This window comes from Centropristis striata, chromosome 3, assembly GCF_030273125.1.
Source record: "Centropristis striata isolate RG_2023a ecotype Rhode Island chromosome 3, C.striata_1.0, whole genome shotgun sequence".
Taxonomy (NCBI): domain Eukaryota; kingdom Metazoa; phylum Chordata; class Actinopteri; order Perciformes; family Serranidae; genus Centropristis; species Centropristis striata.
The window spans coordinates 29,815,453-29,835,843 of NC_081519.1; the positions used below are offsets into that span (position 1 = coordinate 29,815,453).

Here is a 20,391-nt window from a genome sequence, read left to right on the forward strand (position 1 = left end):
AAGTGCTTGTAAATGCTTGGAATTCTTACTGTATTTCTCTTGCAATCTGACTATATCCATCTATATAGACTACAGATAATCACATGTTCAATGTAAAAAATTGTAAATCCCCCTTTTAGTATGTAAGTACTCATCTAAAACATGCAATTTACCACAGGTGTAAGATACTGGAAAAGCTAGAAAATTTACATTGAAAGTCCTTGAAAAATGCTTGAGTTTGACCACTGAAAAAGTGTATGAACCCTGTAAAAAGGATGCAAAGGGGCACATAAGCTGAAAATTTCAAGCAATTCTATGAAAGTTAACCTATATTAATCGTATGTTGAAAATGATTTAGGGTCAAAGGACCACAGAAGTACAGGAGGGTTAAAAAATAGTTTGCTTGTTGGCAGTTTCCTTCACTGCCTTTGTTGGCAGATGTCCACCAACTGTAGCGGAATAACATTAAATCAACAGCAGGATGTGAATTGTGTGTATGATGATGATGCAGTTTTGTGCATGTATTATAATTTGATGTACAGTTTCTGTTGAGCCATTGATCAGTGACATCCTGTACAACTCATCAAATATTTGTCTTTTATTTATAGACTGCAATAAGATGGTTTTTGTTTTACTGTATGTGGCAAATAAAATACAAAATATTTTACATTTACATTTGTTTAATTTCAGGTGAAGACAATTAAAGTGCAATACCTTTATTTTAAATCAACTGTCCAAAGCAATTTCATTTCAAGTATGACTGGAGTTATTAAAGCGCTGACAAATTTGATTATCTTGTTAAAAATCAGCTTAATAAAAGACATTTTAAAAAGCAAGATGCATCACAGTTCCCCATCTTCCTGTGAGGATGTGATAGTCAGCAGATAGGAACTGATGTGACACAGAAGCTGCCAGTTATCCGTGGCGATGTTGAAGTGCACAGAGTCCTCTGAGCTGATCTTCAGCAGCACGTGAGACTGTGGCGGGAGGAAGAGGAGCACTTTGAACTCTTGGTTATCAGACAGGTTGGATATGAGGAAGGGGAGGAAGTGTTTCTCCACCAAGGCCACCAGGGCTGCCTCCTTCAGCTGGCAGCAGAACAGGCTGCTAGCACAGTCTGTTTGCTCCTTTTGCTCGCTTTGAGAGCTGATTTCATCCCATAAACCTTCGAATAAGCTCAGTTTGCCGTTTGGTCCCCAGGCCTCTGGGGAAGGCAGAGGCTTGAAGACCTGCTGGAAAGCTACGTGGATGTCTGGCAGGACGGAGAGCCAGGAGAGGCCGTCCTGGGTGGTGAAGATGGCGCTGAAGTGGAGGGTGGTGGGGTAGGGCTGCCTGGGCTTCAGTCTCAGCACCACCTGGGGCGATGGTCTGTCTTTGAACAGACACGGGACACTGATGTCGCTCAGTTCCTCATAGTGATTGTCTGTTAGGCTGAAGTGGAGGCGGATGCTGAAGAGCTGGTCAAAGTAGGGGTCACCAGCCTCGATATGACACAGCTGGTAGTTCAAGGTGATCTCTGCAGCGTAGCCAGGAGTGTCAAACTGGGCTCTGTATACTTCCAGTAGTGTTTTAGCCTCTTCTGGGCAGGTCTCTGTCTCCTGGTTTAGGCTGCTTTCTTTATCCGTTTGTGTTTCTTGTGGCTCAGACTGGGCCTCAATCATCCTGAATACTGTTTTCTCAGCCTGGTGAATGGTTAACACGCTTGTCAGCCCCTCGCTCTCGGCCATGATGCAGGACAGCAACCGCCTCTTGACCTGCCGCCCTCCCTCGTCCGAACCCTGCATCAAAACCCCGGCCAGCTTCTCCCTGGACAGGGTGGTCAGAAGGGTGTAGTAGAGGCGGGCGTGGTCCTGGATGTCCGTGTCTCCGTAGCGACAGGTGAGATGCTGCAGGATGTCGGCCAGAGGGAGGAGCAGCGAATCCAGGCTGGGGTGGACGAGGAGGCGGCGGCAAACCCCCAGCAGGCTGTTCCCCAGACGCCAGTCGCCGCTCACGCACAGAGACGAGGAAGATGGAGTGATGACGGCGGACAGGAAGCTCAGGGTGCTGTGCTGGGAGATTTCTCCTTCTTCCGCCACTCTAGCCAGCATCTTCAGGTGCCATCTCAGGTCTTGTAATGTGAGCTGAGTGAGGGGAGCTTCAGTGATAACTCCCTGCAGGCCCTTCAGGAAACTCACAGTCCAGTTGGACTCAGTCAGCTTGTCCTGGGTCTGGTCAGCCAGATTGATGAAGTGTGGAGCCAGGTGGGTGTGGTGCAGGTAGAGCTTACACAGCTGCTCCATCAGGCTGTGGTAATAGCGCTCCACGTGGAAGAAGTAGAAAAGGAAGAGGAAGCTAGCTCTGAAGAAGGTGACAACAATCTCTCGGCTGCCTCCGTTTCCCACAATGTGCAGCAGTGAGGTGATGTGTTCGTAGAGGTAGGCCAGCCCCCTGCTCCCCTCCCCCTCCCCTTCCTCCCCCTCCTCCAGGTAGACCAGAGAGAGCAGCTTGAGTCGGGCCAGCATGGTGGCACTGTCGTTGAACACAGTGGGCACTAGAGCCAGAGCTAGTCGTGGAGTCAGCAGCACGGGGAGGCTCTCGTCAGCATCGTCGCAGCTGATTGGTCGGTTCTCAGGGAAGTGTAGGATGCAGTCCATGTAGAAGAGCTTGTCGGGGGTGGTCAGCAGAGGGTGCTGGGAGAGCACCACCAGCCGCTGCAGGATGAAAGCTTCGTCTTCGGCGCTGAACAGGCTGTCTGTGAACGCACACTTCATCAGCAGAGTGCTGTGGAGGAGGCAAACCTGGGAGGGAGTGAAGAAAAGTTACTGTGTGTCATCGATTCACATTATGTAGAAAAGTAAAAGTTACCTCAAAACTGCTTATGTGTAGACTTTGAAAAACATTTTCGTTAACTGAAATAAAAATAAAAATGTGAATTTTAAAAAGAACGATAACTAACTGAAACTTTATTTTGTGGTTACAAAACTAACTAAAAATAACTAAAATTATAGTGAAAATGTCGTTTTCGTCTTTGTCAACTTTTTTCATTCATAAACCTTTTTGGTTGATATGAAATCTATTTCATCGGTCTGGTTTTATGACTTAATAAACTTATTGGGGCTGAGATGGATCAGACAAAGGAAATAAAGGAAACATTTATTGTGACTTTTTTGAATCTCGCACCCAACAAATACCCCATTACAAAAAACTAAACACTAAAACTAATAAAAAACTAAACTAAAACTAAGCATTTTCCAAAAATAAAAACAAATGAAAACTAGCAAACTCACTCTAAAAACTCATTAAAACTAACTGAATTTGAAAACAAAAATTGACAACGAAATTAAAATTAAAACTAATGAAAAATCCAAAACTATTATAACCTCGGTGTGGGTACCACTTTCTAAATTCCATTCACCTCCATTTTAGTTGGTTAGAGACAGAAATCTGAACAACACCAGTGATAAGTTGGGAAGTCATTTTTTTTTGTTGTTGTTTTGTTTTAAGACCTAAACACAAAAATGTGTGTAAACAGCAACAAGTAAGTAAAACAAGTAACAGAAACTTAATTCCATTGGTCACTAACCTCACTGGTGCCCAGCAGTCGCAGCAGCTGAGCTCTCAGTACAGCAGGAGGGACACCAGGCACCATGGCAACCACCTCTATCAGTCTGTGGAGCAGAGCAGCCTGACACAGAGGAGTGAGGAGGTAGGACTCCTCCAGGAGAGAGGACAGCACTGAACGCAGCTCCTTACAATCAGGTCCAGTCTGAAGGGTCGGGACTGTACCCATGGGCCCCAGGATCAGAGAAGACAGTATGGCTGAGTCCTTGTTATTCATTAGACCTGAGTCCAGCTCTGCCTCCCATGCAACTGATGTATTTCCTCCCAGAAGAGCCTTGAGATGCTCGGCACCAGCTCCCGTTTCCTGGGTGAGCTGATAAACAACGTTCCTGAACACCAGAGTATGAAGTCCTGCAAAGGCCTGATGGAGCAGGGAGGTTTCCTGCTGCCGGAGCCCAGCGATGAGCTCCAGGCGCTGGTAGAGGAGGCCTGGGGAGCAGGCCTCCAGCTCCCGAAGGCACTCACAAGCCGTGGCCCGTAAAGAGCGAAGAGCACAGTCACCGTGGAGATCACTGGAGTCCTGGGCTATCTGGAGGAGCAGGTCCAAGAAGTCTTGAGATGCACGGGAGCGGCTGCTAACGCAGTCGGTGCAGACCAGCACAGAGGTGAGGGCCAGGAGGAGCTGACAGCGGAACTGGGAGGACTTTGGAGGACACTGGTGGAACACTGACATGAGCTCCAGGGCTGTCTCCTCACCCTCCACGTCTGAGGGACACAGCTCAGTCGGGTACTCACATAGTGGGGACAACAGGAGGACCTGAGGGGGTGAAACAGAAGAACCATGAGACCAGTAAAACCACTTCCACAGGAAAAAGGAACATCACAATAATGCTAGTAAGCTCAGTCCTCAATAAAAATATAGTGATGTCATATATTTAGATTTTTCTTCATAAAGAGAACAGTAAGAAGATCCAGTTAAAATGTATAAATAATGATAAATAAATAAATACTACTCAATCAATACTCAATCAATATGTGCTGTGTGTGAGTCTGAGTGTGTGAGTGCGTGTCTATGTGCATGTGTGTGCATGTTTGTGTATGTGTACATACAGATCTTTATGTGGGGAAGGGAGGGGTGGGTTTTGTCATTTTTATTGTCTGTTTTTATTCTTATTTTTTGTAAAGCACTTTGTGTTGCATTTATATATATGAAAAGCACTATATAAATAAAGTTTGATGTGAAATATATAGCCTACACAAATAAGTAATAAATAATCGATGATTAATGTATGATTAACTAAATGAAAGTTGATAGAGCTGGTACATATGATTATTCAATTAAATAAATTATAATTAAATTGGACATAAATGTATATCATGAATTCATTTCTAAATGTTCCTTTCCTTTATTCTTCCTTATATCTATTTTTACTGTAAAATAGTCAACTTTTACAGTTTTGTGAGGGACATTTTGTGGCGTCTTCTCTTCTTCTTTTTTTTATTTTTTATTTTCAACACAAACCACTGCACACACTAAAGCAGCTGGAGTCAAAAGCTGCTTCTCCTTTTTTTACTAAGAGCATGATGGGAAAAAATTGCACGGTAGGAAAAACTGCCACTGCCCCTGTTAAGAAGCCCTTGGCCCCTGCTGTGACCCCTGTGTCAAATTAATTATAAAATTATCAATTAATAATGATAGACGACAGAACAATTCTTACCTATTTTTTTGATCAAACAATATCTCATTGTACACAAAAGGAACCCAGAATGTGTATATTGTATAATAGTTTAATTTTGCAATAAAAGTTGTGTATATACAAAAAAATCATTCTCACTGTACTGCACTTTCAAAATAAAATAAGTAATTGTGCACAAAAATTAGAAATGTCATTGTCGTACAAAAATAATTGTTATTGTTGGTGAGTCTCATTGTTTCAATCAATGTATTTGTATCTTCCAAATATACATAAATGAGATTCTTAAATAAGCTAAAATAAATGTTTTGAATACTTAAAAATCATATTTGCTGTTTCTTAATGTGCCCCTCTGATTAAACACTGGCCCCTGCTTGGCCCCCACAGTAAAACTGGTCCAGAACCGCCACTGATTGTGGGATTAATAAAGTAATTTTCTTCTTCTTCTTCTTCTTTATTATTCAGTACACTTTTCTCTCTGTTTGCTTACCTTGACGCTGTAAGAGGCTCTGTCATCTCGCAGCTCTCGGAGCAGCTCAGCCAGCAGAGTATCAGCTGTGGTCCCGGACAGGAAGCGGGACGGACTGCGGCAGAAAGCAGAAACCCTCTCGGCCCAGTTCACCGCCATTGTCGCTCAAATCCAGAACCTTAGCGCCGTGCAGAATGTCAGGTCAACGACTCCTCCACACATGACACAAGGCACACATCAAGCTGAGACTTTAAAATGAAACATGAAATCCTGCTGACTGACGACAACACACCCACAGACACAGCGAGTGGGTTCCGTGTTGTGTCACGTGCACATTTACAGTGGCGGTGTTGTGTTAGCGCCACCTGCTGCTCGGAGTGTAGAGCAGTAGTTCCAGTGGCGGTTCTAGACCAGTTTTACTGTGGGGACCAAGAAGGGGCCAGTGTTTTATCAGAGGGGCATATTTAAAAACAGCATTCAAACCCTTTATTTTAGCTTATTTAAAAATCTCATTTAAGCATATTTGGAAGATACAAATACATTGATTGAAACAATGAGACTTACGAACAAAAACAGTTATTTTTGTACGACAATAATATTTCTCATCTTTGTGCACAATTACTTTTTTTTTTTTTGAAAGTGCAGTACAGTCAGAATTATCTTTTTTTTTAATATACACACGCTTTTATTGCTTTTATTTAACTACACACTGTAAACATTTTGGGTTCCTTTTGTGTACAATGCGATATTGTTTGAAGAAAAAATAGGTAAGAATTGTTCCGTCATTCATCGTTTAAAATTGATCATTTTATTATTATTTTATTAAGCCAGAGACTCCTTGGAAAGTAATAACGTGCTACTTTGGGATTTGTCAGAAAAGACACAAAAATACCCAAAAAAGAATCAAATTGACCACAAAATGATCAAAAAAAGACACAAAATTACCAAAAAATTACATAAAATTAAGCAAAAAAGGACTCAAATTGACCACAAAATGAAAAAAAGACACAAAATGACTAAAAAAATACACAAAATGACCAAAAAAAGGAAACAAAATGACCAAAAAAAGACACAAAATGACCAAAAAGACACAAAATGACCAAAAAAAGACAATATTACAAAAAAAGACACAAAATGACCAAAAGACACACAAAATGACTAAAAAAAAAGACATTAAATGATCAAAAAGACTAAAACACATGAACACTTTAACACAGTGGAGACAGAGCTGACTTCCAAAATGAGTTGACGACCCCCAGAAATCATCTGGCTACCCCAATTGGGGTCGGGACCCCAATGTTGAGAATAGCCGGTGTAGACTATGGTCTCAACTAGTGATGGTACAGACTGTGCCGAGGCTTCGGAGCGTGTGTTGAAAAATCCAAGAAGTCTTTTATGAAGCGCAGATCGATTTAAAAAAAAAAAAAAACTTTATTAAGAAATTCAAATACAGTCAGAACATTTGTGTATTATATCCATGTATATATGTATATGTATTATGTCTATGTATTATGTGTATGCATATATGTCTATGTATTATGTGTATGTATATATGTCTATGTATTATGTCCATGTATATATGTCTATGTATTATGTCTATATGTCTATGTATTATATATATGTATTATGTCTATGTCAATATATCTATGTCAATATGTCTATGTATATATGTCTATGTATTATGTCTATGTCATTATGTCTATGTCAATATGTCTATGTATATATGTCTATGTATTATGTACATGTATATATGTATATGTATTATGTCTATGTATTATATGTATGTATTATGTCTATGTCAATATGTCTATGTATATGTCTATGTATATATGTCTATGTATATATGTCTATGTATATGTCTATGTATATATCTATGTATATATGTCTATGTATATATCTATGCATATATGTCTATGTATATGTCTATGTATATATCTATGTATATATGTCTATGGTTCAAACGAGCAGGAACAGTTCAAGGGCTTTACACAGTTGATGCGATAGAGGGCGCCGCTGAGTCATTCATCATCTCACAAACAACAGAAGAAGTATGAATGGACCAACCACTAACGAGTCAACAAGGAAGTCGTTTTAAGGCGCCAATTTAGATTTGTCGCTGAAGTTGAAACAGTTGAAACACACAGTTTGTATTTACTGTTGTTAGCTGGCTCTATAGCTGCGACCATGGCTGAAAACACCTTCCCTGTCTATGCCGTAGACGACATAGTGAGCTTTTACCGGACAGAAGTTCTCACAGGTCAAGAGGCTAAACAGCTAACGAAGAGCGACCTGACTCCTCCGAAGGTACGTTAACCCTCTACTCTGCGTATCGACAAACGTACATCTGTGATAATAACCACACAATGAACGTTTGAACGGTTCGTGAGAAATTGGCATAACTATCGTTACATAAAGGCCGAGATATTATCCAAGTTATAACTAACAGAGCAGTTAGTTCCAGTTGTTAGATTGTCTACCGTTTATTATATATATTGCTATTATAAAAAAACGGTTGCATGGTAGGAAGAAAATGCAAAAAAAAAAAAAAATCTAATTGTAGTCCTGTGAAAAGTGACCTTAGAAGATTCACAGTCAGTCTAAAACCTCAGTGTGAGACTAGGCTGGGACTAAAAACTCTGAGCTGATAGTCTTCCAGGAGTCTTTTCCAAATATTTTCAAAGTCTTCTGGTGTATAGGTAGCATAAATTAAATAAATTGACCATTACCTATTACATGCTTGGAAACGATAACACACTTGCTTGTCTGTCAGAACATCAATATGTTGTTCAAGCTAGGTTAGTGGTTCAAATGAAGAGTTTTTCATATCGAAATTGTTGTGAAAACTTGATTCATCAACTCCTGCAATTCAATGCTCACATGCCTGTATTTATAGTGAAATATAACTTCAGACTGTAATTCATCTGCAGTTACAGCTCAACATAGAAAAAGGTGTGAGGGAAAACCCAACAGGGCAGTGTGTACTTAAAACTCTGAAACATTGGACACACTTGATTTGACAACCTTGGATAGAGCAGAAAGGATAATCAATAATTGAATCCACCAAATAGTTATGGACACTATTTTAATATTTGATTAATCCTTTTAGTCAGCAAAAACAGTGAACTTTGGCTTGTTTCACCTTTGCAATGTTAGGGTTCACAGCTTTTCTTTTCTATATAAACGTAAAATAAACATGGATAGGGTTATTTTAATTATTAATTAATTAATTATATATTATTAATTTTATATTTAAAATGTCTGAGAATTCCAACTATAATTTCCACAAGCTCAAGGTTATATATTCATTGCTTATGGTCAGAAACCCAAACATATTCAGTTCACAATCAAATATGTAATTAAAAGTGGTGAATCGTCACATTTTAGAAGCTTTAAGCAGCAAATGTTTGGCCTTTATGCTTAAAAAATGGCTGAAAAACAACAGAAAAGAATTGGCAGACAAATCCACAATGGAAAAAATAACAACTCAGATTTCTCTTTCAGCTAACGATTATTTTCATTATCGTTTAATCTGTCGATTATTTAAACGATTAATCGATTAGTTGTTTGGTCAATACATTTTTTAAAAATGTCAATAAGTGTTTCCCAAACCACAAGATGACGTCCTCAAATCTCTTGTTTTGTCCACAAACCAAACAGATATTCAGTTTATTGTCAAAAAGGAACAAAGAAACCAGAAATATTCACATTGAAGAAGCTGAAATCAGAGAATTTGGACTTATTGTCTTAAAAAAAACTGCTCAAACCAATTATTTGATAATCAAAGTAGTTGACAATTTATTCATTGTTTGATTAATCTAATAATTATTGCAGCTCTACATGTTGCAGCTCTACATGTGGGCATGTGAGAGAAAAAAAATCTAAATCCAGTTTTCCAAAATTGGTCGGAAACCACAAAAAACTATTCAGCCAGCTGGATTCTAGTGAGGCAAAAAAAAAACTGGACCAAACGAGATCCTGGCCTGTATTTAAAATGCTGTTTGAGTGTCAGCCATCAGTCTTCTACGGTCAGATAAACTACAAATCATAACTGTAACTCACTTATTTTCTCTTCCAGCCAGAGACAGTCCAAACATTGTACACGAGAGTGTTGCAAATGCTGTTTCGTTTCAGACCCGAGTGTCACTCCATGGTAAGTATCGGCAGTGTAACATTAAGCATGTTTACAAGTTTATTAATCTCACAATGGCTTCCAGGTCACACTGATCAGTCTCATGTATTCCCTGTGTTTTGCATTATAACACCCCTTTACATGCCTCATGTATATGTTGTCAATTATGTGGTGATATATGTCCTGGAGTCTATGACATACCACCACAATCACGTAGTCATCTTTTCTACATTTAAGAGCTTCATTTTTGTTTTCCCACAGGTTCCATTTGAGGTGAACATTCAGAATCCACAATATAATGAGGCATCAACTGCAATCTTCAGTGTCAACATGCGCATGTGAGTTTTATAATAGTCATAATATAATAAAATAATAATGCTAATGCATTTTGTTTTTAGTCACCTTTCAGGACTCTCAAGGTTGCCTTACAATAAACAATTTTTAAAAAACCCAATAATAATAAAAACAGCAATGGCAGTAATTATTGAACAACAATAAAACAATTACAAATAAGAACAATAATAAAAACAACATTGACAGTTATAATAAACAACACAAACAGTACAGACAAAAATTGGCAACGTTAATAAAATTATGAATATATTAGGGGTAGACCAGTGTAAACAGGTGCGTTTTGAGATGTGACCTAGGAGTAAATAGATAATAAAAAGAAGGGGGCCAAGGATAGAGCCCTGTGGTACACCACAAGTGACTGGGGAGGGTTGGGATTTGTGGTTCTTGAGTTGTACCATCTGTGTGCGACTGGGGAGGTAGGAGGTGAACCAGGAGAGTGTGGTGAGAGTTAAACCTGATCTGCTACCTCTCTACGAAGCATCCAGACCCCTTAGGTCATCTGGAACTGGCTTGTTGTGTGTCCCAAGAACAAGAACTAAGCGGTGTGAGGCAGCTTTCAGTTATTATGCTCCTCACCTGTGGAACAAACTACCTGTAGATCTGAGGTCTGCCCAAACACTCAGCTCCTTTAAATCAGGACTAAAAACACTATTGTTTACTGCAGCATACTCTTCACTTTAACACTTATCTGCTGTGCTCTACTGCCCTTACTTTTTAACTACGCAATGTTTGACTTGTGCTTTTTATTATTTTATCTATTTTCTTATCCTGCTGTATCTTATTTTATCTCATTTGTATTTCTATTTCCCTGTTTTAATTGACTGTTTTTACTGTTTTCAATTGTGTCTTGCTGTTTTTAATGTTTATGTAAAGCACTTTGAATTACCTTGTGTTGAATTGTGCTATACAAATAAACTTGCCTTGCCTAAACCAATGGAGTTTAGGTGGTTGAGGAGGATTCTATGGGAGATTGTGTCAAAAGCTGCAGTGACATAATATTTCATAGATCACAATAAGTAACAACTGCCACAGAGTAAAAGACAGGATCACCGCTGATAACAATTTTATGGATATACTGAATTTAGATTGATGCAAGCCAACCAAACAGACTGTAGTCAATAGAGCACACAGCTGGTTTTGTTATTCTTTGTTCAGTACTTAAAAGTCTGCTGATCTGGAATTGGGTTTAACAAGATTGTATTCAAGGTGTGTGTTCTAACTTCACTATGTGTTTTCTAGGAGGCAGTTTCTGCCAATGTGCTTCATGTACGATTTCACCCTGAAAGACCTTTTATTTCCCAGTAAGTATTTGTTTTCGTATCTGTCCAAGTGTCTCTGAAACTATTTTGTGTTTCCACATGATAATGGTCTCTTTCTGCCTTTCTAGAAAAACAGAAGACTCTCTCTATTCTAAGTGCCATCATGAACTTTCTTCACTTCAGGAAGCAGAGGATGGAGATCATCTTGGAGAAGCAGGCCAAATTCGTATGTTTTTGATCCTCAATTCCGAGTATGTTAACTGTGAGTCAACAGATAACATACCAGGAATTAAGGCTGTATGCACATCTTTTTGTCTCTTTTCTTTACATTCGAAGCTTCTGTTGAGGTTTCGGAACCAAGCTTCAAATGTCTGTCTTCATGTTGTATGACATCATCGTCCTCAAAAGATCTGAGAACAAAACTGTCAACTTGAATCGTGTGATTCATCAGATTAAATAGGTTAAAGCTGAAATAGTTATTGTGGTTATATATATAACCCTGATTCCCAAAAAGTTGGGTAGCTGTAAAAACAATGAACAGAATTGTAAATCCTTTGACACCTACACTTTATTGAATGCATTAAACAGACATATTTAACATTTGATATTTGACATTAAATATTCAGATATTTAATGTCCATTTGGGCTAACTTTTGTTTTTTTTGTAAATATACGCCCATTCTGTATTTGCATGTAGTTTTTATTTATGTTTTACACAAACGCATGTCCCAACTTTTTTTGGAAACATGGTTGTAAATGTAACTGCTGTTAGACTGCCATACAGGTGCATGGCTCCTTTTGTGTGCAGCAAGCGGAAGAGCATGTTGTTGTTTGTTACTGCAGAAAAAAGGTTGCTTTTGAAAGCCTAAACGCTAACAAATACGGCTTTAAGCTAAATATTTAATTTGATAAAAAAATTAATGGGCTTTGATAATTATTCCGAAGATCTTTTTAAAAACATGTTTGTCTTTTGGACTATACAATGCTCTGGAGTTATCGGTATTGTTTAGATTACACAAGCCCAAAACAATTACAAATAACATAATACTTAAATTATTAGTGTAGCCAATTTATTTTTCTATGACTGTGCAGAGTTACCAGGTTTAAATGGATTGACGGAATAAAATAAAAATTTAGATAAGAAGCTTTGAATTTGAAACAAAGAATTTGACTGTAAACGTTACAAATTAGATGCATACTAGGATTGAAAAGGAAAAAAATCTCTGCAGGCTAAATAGACATCCTGAACAAATGAATAACCACTACTTTTTTTTTATTACTTTATTGCAGGTTATGAGATTACAAATATTAGCAGCTTCATCACATATTCAATTCATCCTGCCACATTTATGCATTTTTTACAAGAGGCAGCGCCAAAAGAATAAAAAAAAAACAAGTAAATATTCATGTTTAATTGTTTGCTTATTCAATTAATTATTTCATTGAGGAGAAGAAAGAGAAGACAAGAGAAAATAAAAATAACCATAACCACTACTTGATGAAAAATAGATATTTAATGTGGATTTGAAAGAGAATTACCACTATATGCAGACAATTCTCTATTTGCACTTGATGTTATGTTTAAATCTTCCTGGTTCTTTTTTTTCTTGTGTGTTGATTAGAGCTTTCTATATAACCAAAATGTTGTTTTTCTGACTGCCATGGCTGTTATTTTCATTGGCATGGAGCAACCATTCTCCTGGTGTGTTCAGTCTGCAGTTGCAGTGATTGTAACAGTTCCTCTCTCCTCCGTCAGAGGGCCGACGTGGACAGGCTGCAGGCTTACAGCAAAGGCACTTTAGAAGCAGAGAAGAAGATTGAGATACTGACGTAAGTCTTGGATGATAAATGTGTCTATATGTAGATATTTAGACTTTGCTGCTTACAGCTTCTTTAACCCATTTAGGCCTACAATGACTGTAAAAAAAAAGTGCCTGTAGAACCTAGGTGATTTTAAAATAACCCCCTAAAACCTGAAGTTTTTCTGGAAATTCAACAGAAGTGTTAACGCTTCCTACTAAATAATAGGTTTTTCAGCCTCTGTAGCTGATAGAAATGAAATTTGAGAGTTTATAGCTGTTATATCTGAGCTCCCTCCGCTATAGTTGTCTTCCATGATTTCAAAGTTCTGGAAAAGTCCCATGTTGCATTGCGACACTGCCACATGTATTCTCATTTTGTGTCTTTTTTTTAATAGTAGTTTTGTGTCTTCTTTTGTTCATTTTGTGTCTTTTTTTTTGTCATTTTGTGTCTCTTTTTTTAGTCTTTGTGTATTTTTTTTTGTCTTTTTGTGTCTTTTTTTAGTCTTTTTGTGTCTTTTTTGGTCATTTTGTGTCTTTTTTTTTTAGTCATGGTGTGTCTTTTTTGTCTTTTTTTTTTGGTCTTTTTTTTGGAGATGATTTCAAAGTTCTGGAAAAGTCCCATGTTGCATTGCGACACTCCCACATGTATTCTGATGCATTTCAATGGCCAAGAGACCGAAAATAGGTGGAAAAAAACTACAAATACTACAAAACGACGTATCTGCTTTCCCAGCTCTAATGGTAGGGTAACACAACAGCTTTTGTTAGTAAAGGTTGCAAACCCCTGCTTTAAAGTGAAATAAAAGCTGAATTTAGCCTGAACATAAAATACACTCATTATCATACTGTTTTTTTTGTTTGTTTTTTTGTTTTTTACATTTGAGACGACATACCAACTTTTTGGTATCAGGCTTATATGTTTCCAAATGAAATGTCTGTGGGTTTGGACTGTGAGTTTGACAAGAAGATGTTAGACTAAAGATGAATTGCTTAATTCAAAATGCATAACTAAGAAATTTACTGACAATGACACAAAACAATTGAATGATGATCTATTGTGTGATCTTTTGAATACAAATGTTATGCCAAGATCTCATACTAAATATGTCATTCATTATGAAGTTGTGTTATGATCACAAGATATCAGAACATCATTAGATGAATGTCCGTTCCGGTGACATAAAGGGCAACAGTTCCACTTTGCACATAAGCGTCTGTCTTGTGTCTGCTCAGGACCATCCCACCAGAGCAGCAGGCTGAGGCCGACGAGCTGGCAGCCGCTCTGTCCGAGCTCAAGTCCACCACCATGCATGAATACCAGGAAGTGGTGAGTGGTGATGAAACACAGTCAAAATTATAGAACCTTATGTCATCTGCTCTCAAGTAAAATGTCATCTCCTTACAGAATGCAAAAAATGATATCATCGCAGAGCGGAAAACCAAGATGGCAGAGAAGACTCAGAAACTGGTATGTGACTGCTGTAAATGTTTGACACCAACCTTCTATGTCTTTGTAGTAATATTATGTTGTTCTTTGCTATGTTTATATAGTTAATGAAAACTAACGAAATAACGAAAACTAGAATCGGGGAAAAAAACGATAACTAACTGAAACTGTATTTTGTGGTTACAAAACTAACTAAAATTATAGTGAAAATGTCCTTTTTTATCTTTGTCAACTTTTTTCATATGTAAACCTTTTTGGTTGATATGAAATCTATTTCATCTATCTGGTTTTATGACTTAAACTTATTGGGGCTGAGATGGATCAGACAAAGGAAATAAAGGAAACATTTATTGTGACTTTATTGAATCTGGTACCCAACAAATACCCCCTTACAAAAAAACTAACACTAAAACTAATGAAAACTAAACTGAAACTAAGCATTTTCCAAAAAATAAAAACGAATTAAAACTAGCAAACTCACTCTAAAAACTCTTTAAAACTAACTGAATTGGAAACTAAAATTGACAACGAAATCAAAACTAAAACTAATGAAAAATCCAAGACTATTATAACATTGGTTATATCTTGGTCGACATCATTTCTCACCCAACAAATACCCCATTGCAAAAAAACTAAAACTAATAAAAAACGAAACTAAAACTAAGCATTTTTTGAAAAAATAAAAACTAATTAAAACTAGCAAACTCACTCTAAAAACTAACTAACGAAAACAAAACTAAAACTAATGAAAAATCCCAAACTATTATAACATTGAACCACATAGAAGAAAAGGTAAAGCGTGTGCTGTTTGGATATGTGTGTGTCAGGCCCAGGTGAAGGTGGAGGTCAGCAACCTGAAGGAAGAAATCACCAAACTCAAGTCTCAGATTGTGGACTCTCCAGAGGAGCTGAAGAGTCAGATGGAGAAGATGAGGGAGAACGTCAGGAACATCAAGAACTCCATCGTGAGTAGATACGAAAACGGGGTTGTCTCTAAAAACTGGCATTTTGAAATTAGACTCATTAGTTAGAGTGATACATGCAGCCACTTTTGTCATTCACCTGTATGATCCGTTCTTGGTGGCACTGATTTCAGGAAGAAACAGATGAGCGTGTGGTGGAGCTGCAGAACATGGCTCAGAGTGTGACTCACACTGAGGCTGAGATCCAGCAGATTTACAACCTGCTGCAGGACCTGGAGAGCAGCATGAACAATACCAAGCAGCAAATGGAGGAGGTACGAGTCCACACCTACCTTTCAATACGCAAACACATCTATATCACTTTGAACAAAAGCAATTGGGAGAGATGGGGAGAAGAGAAAGGGAAATAAAAGATGTAGAAAATGCAAAAAAATCTAAACAGATCTTTTTTTGTCTGTGATTGTTGTTACTTACTAAACCAGGGATGGGCAACTTAAATGCTGGAGGGGGCCACAGTTTTTCATGGACACTACCACAGGGCCACATATAGGAGCGTGCACTTAACCAGATATGATGAAACTGCAATTTTAAATATGTTTACAGTGCAGTAACTTAACATATTTCATGCTCAAATGCATGTATAACAGTATAAATAGGAATACAACATTTTTTGAAAAAATGACCACTGATTTCTTTTTTTCTTGCAACATTAAGTAATTTTGTGCATTTTTACATTGCAATTTTAAGATTTCATGCTCAAAGGCATGTAGTTGTACTGAGGGCCACTTCAAGTGAGGGTGTGGGCCGTATGTGGCCCCTGGGCCTCCAGTTGCCCATCCCTGTACTAAATGAAAATACAAAAAGACATCACAGCAACACTAAGGTGACACCTTCAGAGATTTCACGTAAAGCTGAATGTTAAAATGTAGTGACAGCAGACTGGTTACCTTGCATACAGTTGTTACGCTCATGACTAAGTGTGACAAGAGAACTGAAAAAAAAAAAAAAAAACGAGGTGTTTGCACTCATTTATCTTTCAAGGTGTACAAGATTGATGGGTTTGACTTGTACTTCTCCCAGGGGGAGCTTACCGTCCTACCTGGTTCATTCCACCATAGACCCGTAAAATCTTGTGGGAAACAGTGGGACAGGATGGATGACTTTCATCTATAACAGGGGTCTCAAACTCAAATTACCTAGGGGCCGCTGGAGGCAGTATCAAAAGGACCCAAAAAAGACACAAAATGACCAGAAAACAAACGCAAAATGACCAAAAAAAGACACAAAATGAAAAAAAAAAGACACAAATTATTAAAGGAAAGACACAAAATGACCTAAAAAGACAAAAAAATTACCAAAAAAAGACACAGAATTACCAAAAAAGACACAAAATTATTAAAAGACACAAAATGACCTAAAAAGACAAAAAAATTACCAAAAAAAGACACAGAATTACCAAAAAAGACACAAAATGACCTAAAAAGACACAAAATTACCAAAAAAAGACACAAAATTACAACAAAAAAAAAGACGCAAATTTTACCACAAAAAAAAATTACCAAAAAAAACACAAAATTATTAAAGACACAAAATTACCAAAAAAAAATAATGAAAGGGACCTTCCACATACAACACGGTAAAGTGCCATTCATATAAAACTCACATTAAACTTTTATATCAAGGTGGGCGCCACAAAATATCATCACGAGGGCCGCAATTGGCCCACGGGCCGCGAGTTTGAGACCCATGCTCTATAATCTATCTTCCTTAGTAGTAATTGTTTTGTTCTGTGTGTTTGTGTGTAGCACCAGGAGCTGCTAGCTCAGTATGAGAAGAAGCAGAAGGAGCTGAAGAACCTCTGCATGGAGGAGGGCCAGATGAAGCGAGCTCTGGGCATGAAGCTGGACAAAGAGTCCAAACAGAAAATCCTCAGGCAGAAGAAGAAAGAGAGGAAGGAGCAGCAGGATCAAGACGTGCTGGGGTATTTTTGTGCCGCTGCTGGTCATTTCTACAATATTATTCAATCTACATACCGTATTTCCTCAATTTAAAGCCGGGCCCCTGTTAATGACCGGCCTCATTTAGTAAGTGGATGTAAAAACATTTTTTTTTATTTTTTTTTTACTTTCTTTTTATTGATTTTTCTGTGAACAAACAAAACACAAACATATAATTATGCACACAGAACAGGTACATCAGACAGGGTCATCCATAGCAAAATCACAATGGCAGGTTTTGTTCTAAACAAAGGGCTGGCAGAAATCAGGCTGACGAATCGGATCTAGAGGCTTTAAGGCACCCACAGTTCTCTAGTCTCTCTCGGTCCACAGGGACACAAAATACCTTTGTCTGTGCTGTCCACAAGGTCACCGGTACAAAAAAAAACCCCATAACAAGCAGAAATGGAATATATATATATACATATTTATACTAGGGGAGAAACGCTCCTGGCCCAGGGGAAAAATACAATAATATAAAATAAAAATTTAAGATTTTCCCACACAGAATATGCAATCACGTCTCATATATGTAGTCCCTCCATTTCTTCCAGTATTATTCACCTTTTTCAGTATTGTATCTCAGGGAGAATGTTAACCTTTCCATGTTATAGATTTCTTCAACTATTCCTATCCAGTCTGAAATTGTCGGACACTCCTTGCTCAGCCATTTTCTGGTTATTGCCTTTTTGCTACTAGCCAATAATAGTTGTAATAGGTATCGGTCTTGTTTATTTATCTCAGTTGGTATGTTTCCTAAATATATAACACTGAAACTGAGATCAGGCTGCAAATTGATTATTGAATTGATTGCTGCTATAATGTCTTCCCAATAAAATGAAATTATAGGACATTCCCAGAATATGTGAAAATGGCCAGCTGACATATTACAACATCCTCTCCAACATTGTCCTTGAGCTGGGTTATTGGTCTGTAAACTTTTGATTCTGGGAGTTATAAAGAATCTAGATATAAAGGGTGTTTTTCTATGTGAATTCCCTCCACAGATCTGAGCTAAAAGTAGTGGACAATGTCCTACAATAAGGGGTTAAAATGAACATTCAGCGTGCTGTTCATTGTTTGTTTACACCCGAGTACTTCCAATATGGCTGACATCCAGGTAACTGGCTACAATGCGCTGTGTAAAACACTCTAAAAAGTGCCGGTCAGAGCTGCTCTGATTTTCTTTTTTTAATAAAAGCCTCCTTCAAATAATAGCCCCTGTTATTAGCCGGGTCCCAAACTGTTTTTTTATTAATAGAAGCCCCGGCTACTATTTGAGGAAATACGGTAGTTGCAATTGTGATAAAGAAAAACAACTTGAGCATCATGTTCTGTGAAGTGAACGTTTTAAAAATGACACTGAATGGTGTTTCCAGGCAGTGTAACCAAATCGTTCAGAAGCGTGATGATGAAATCCGAGACATCACCAGACAGACGCAGGAGGTGAAGGCAAACATCCAGAGCCTGAGAGACGCCTGCAGCAAAGAGACGGAGAAAGCTCAGGTACAAGTGTCTCCTACATATCTGCCTTGGTTTGTTATTGTTTCATTTATGGCAGTGGTTCTCAAATGGGGGTGCGTGTACCCCTGGGGGTACGTGAAGGCACTCCAGGGGGTACTGGAGATTTAAAAATATACATTTAAAAAGTAGCATCCATGCAAAAATCCTTTAAAATAATTATTTAATAAATATCTTAGGAAAATATAAGTATAAGTTCATAGAATGAATTTTATATTCAGTAGGCTATTCAATTTAATTCCCCTAAAAACCCAGAGTGTCCCCCATACCAGGATGGTTGGACCCAACCTGTCATATGCCACCTGGCATCACCTGTCAATCACTTGAAAACTCAAAGATGGAGTCGTGGTTGAAGCGTAGCAGTTATAGTATTGAATGGTTTTATGCTCACTGTTTTTGCTACATTAGTTTGAATCACTACATTTTAGTGATGAGAAATATTTGCAATAAATTTAGTCATGGATTATAAACATTTAAAATGTTTGAATTTTGTACGTGTTTATCAGTTCCAAAGTTTAATAAATCAGACACTGATGGCACAGTGTTTGTATTTAAGTCTTTTTTTTTTTTTTCAACCAAAAATGCTTTGCCCTGGTTAGGGGGTACTTGGCTGAAAAAATATTTCACAAGGGAACATCACTGAAAAAAGGTTGAGAACCACTGATTTATGGTTTGAGACTAACATGTTTCTCTTCACTTCTCCAGGCTCTGTATGACACCCTGTCAACTTCAATGGACGACCTCCACAGAAGAATTGAGATGTACGTTGTGGACCTGAAACAAGATGTGACCAAGATGTCTGCAAACTTTTAAATTCATCATTCTACCCATTCTACATTTCTTTGTTATATAACTGTCTGTTATTGCTTCTGTTATGTGTTTATACTTGTCTAACCTTGTTGCATTTTTCACCTTAACTATTTAAAATGTTTAAAATAAAGTTGTGTATCAGTTCATACATTTGAACAGTCCAGACTGTATCTTAAAGGTTTTCCTGCTTCAAATTGAACAAATATTCTGTCTTACATTCACTGTATAACTTCCCTCCCTGTTTCAGTCAGCCACAAGCTCATTGCTTCCTTTTCAATACATACTCTTTAACACTAAATTACCATTAAAATACTATAGCAGTGGTTGTGTATGATTAAGCCCATTTACTTAAATTCACTTGAAAATTAAATCCCATTTTGTTTTAGTGCTGTAAATATAGTATATTTATATATTATTTATATATAGTATATTTATATAGTAATATAGTATATATACTATATAGT

General features: G+C 37.8%; 2 protein-coding genes across 2 annotated transcripts; one reads left to right on the forward strand and one right to left on the reverse strand.

Moving 5' to 3' along the window:
- Positions 1–641: 641 nt before the first annotated feature.
- ap5b1 (adaptor related protein complex 5 subunit beta 1) lies at positions 642–6,020 on the reverse strand. Its single transcript, XM_059329668.1, has 3 exons — positions 5,707–6,020; positions 3,545–4,339; positions 642–2,759 (listed from the first exon to the last, which is right to left on the reverse strand). The coding sequence occupies exons 1-3, from the start codon at positions 5,842–5,844 to the stop codon at positions 822–824; spliced, it is 2,871 nt and encodes a 956-aa protein (XP_059185651.1). The 5' UTR covers positions 5,845–6,020; the 3' UTR covers positions 642–821.
- A 1,752-nt stretch (positions 6,021–7,772) lies between these two features.
- Positions 7,773–20,073, forward strand: nuf2 (UF2 component of NDC80 kinetochore complex). Its single transcript, XM_059328381.1, has 13 exons — positions 7,773–7,989; positions 9,761–9,835; positions 10,076–10,152; positions 11,408–11,469; positions 11,556–11,653; positions 13,184–13,257; positions 14,463–14,556; positions 14,635–14,697; positions 15,504–15,641; positions 15,773–15,913; positions 17,405–17,580; positions 18,976–19,102; positions 19,823–20,073. The coding sequence occupies exons 1-13, from the start codon at positions 7,870–7,872 to the stop codon at positions 19,928–19,930; spliced, it is 1,353 nt and encodes a 450-aa protein (XP_059184364.1). The 5' UTR covers positions 7,773–7,869; the 3' UTR covers positions 19,931–20,073.
- Positions 20,074–20,391: the final 318 nt, after the last annotated feature.

Excerpts from the sequence above, each read along its gene's own strand:
- ap5b1 (XM_059329668.1), bottom strand. The coding sequence starts at position 5,844 with ATGGCGGTGAACTGGGCCGAGAGGGTTTCTGCTTTCTGCCGCAGTCCG. Across the intron at positions 4,340-5,706 it reads GAGCCTCTTACAGCGTCAAG|GTCCTCCTGTTGTCCCCACT; the intron begins GTAAGCAAACAG and ends TCACCCCCTCAG. Across the intron at positions 2,760-3,544 it reads GACTGCTGGGCACCAGTGAG|GTTTGCCTCCTCCACAGCAC; the intron begins GTTAGTGACCAA and ends ACTCCCTCCCAG.
- nuf2 (XM_059328381.1), top strand. The coding sequence starts at position 7,870 with ATGGCTGAAAACACCTTCCCTGTCTATGCCGTAGACGACATAGTGAGC. Across the intron at positions 13,258-14,462 it reads AAGAAGATTGAGATACTGAC|GACCATCCCACCAGAGCAGC; the intron begins GTAAGTCTTGGA and ends GTGTCTGCTCAG. Across the intron at positions 17,581-18,975 it reads CAGGATCAAGACGTGCTGGG|GCAGTGTAACCAAATCGTTC; the intron begins GTATTTTTGTGC and ends TGGTGTTTCCAG.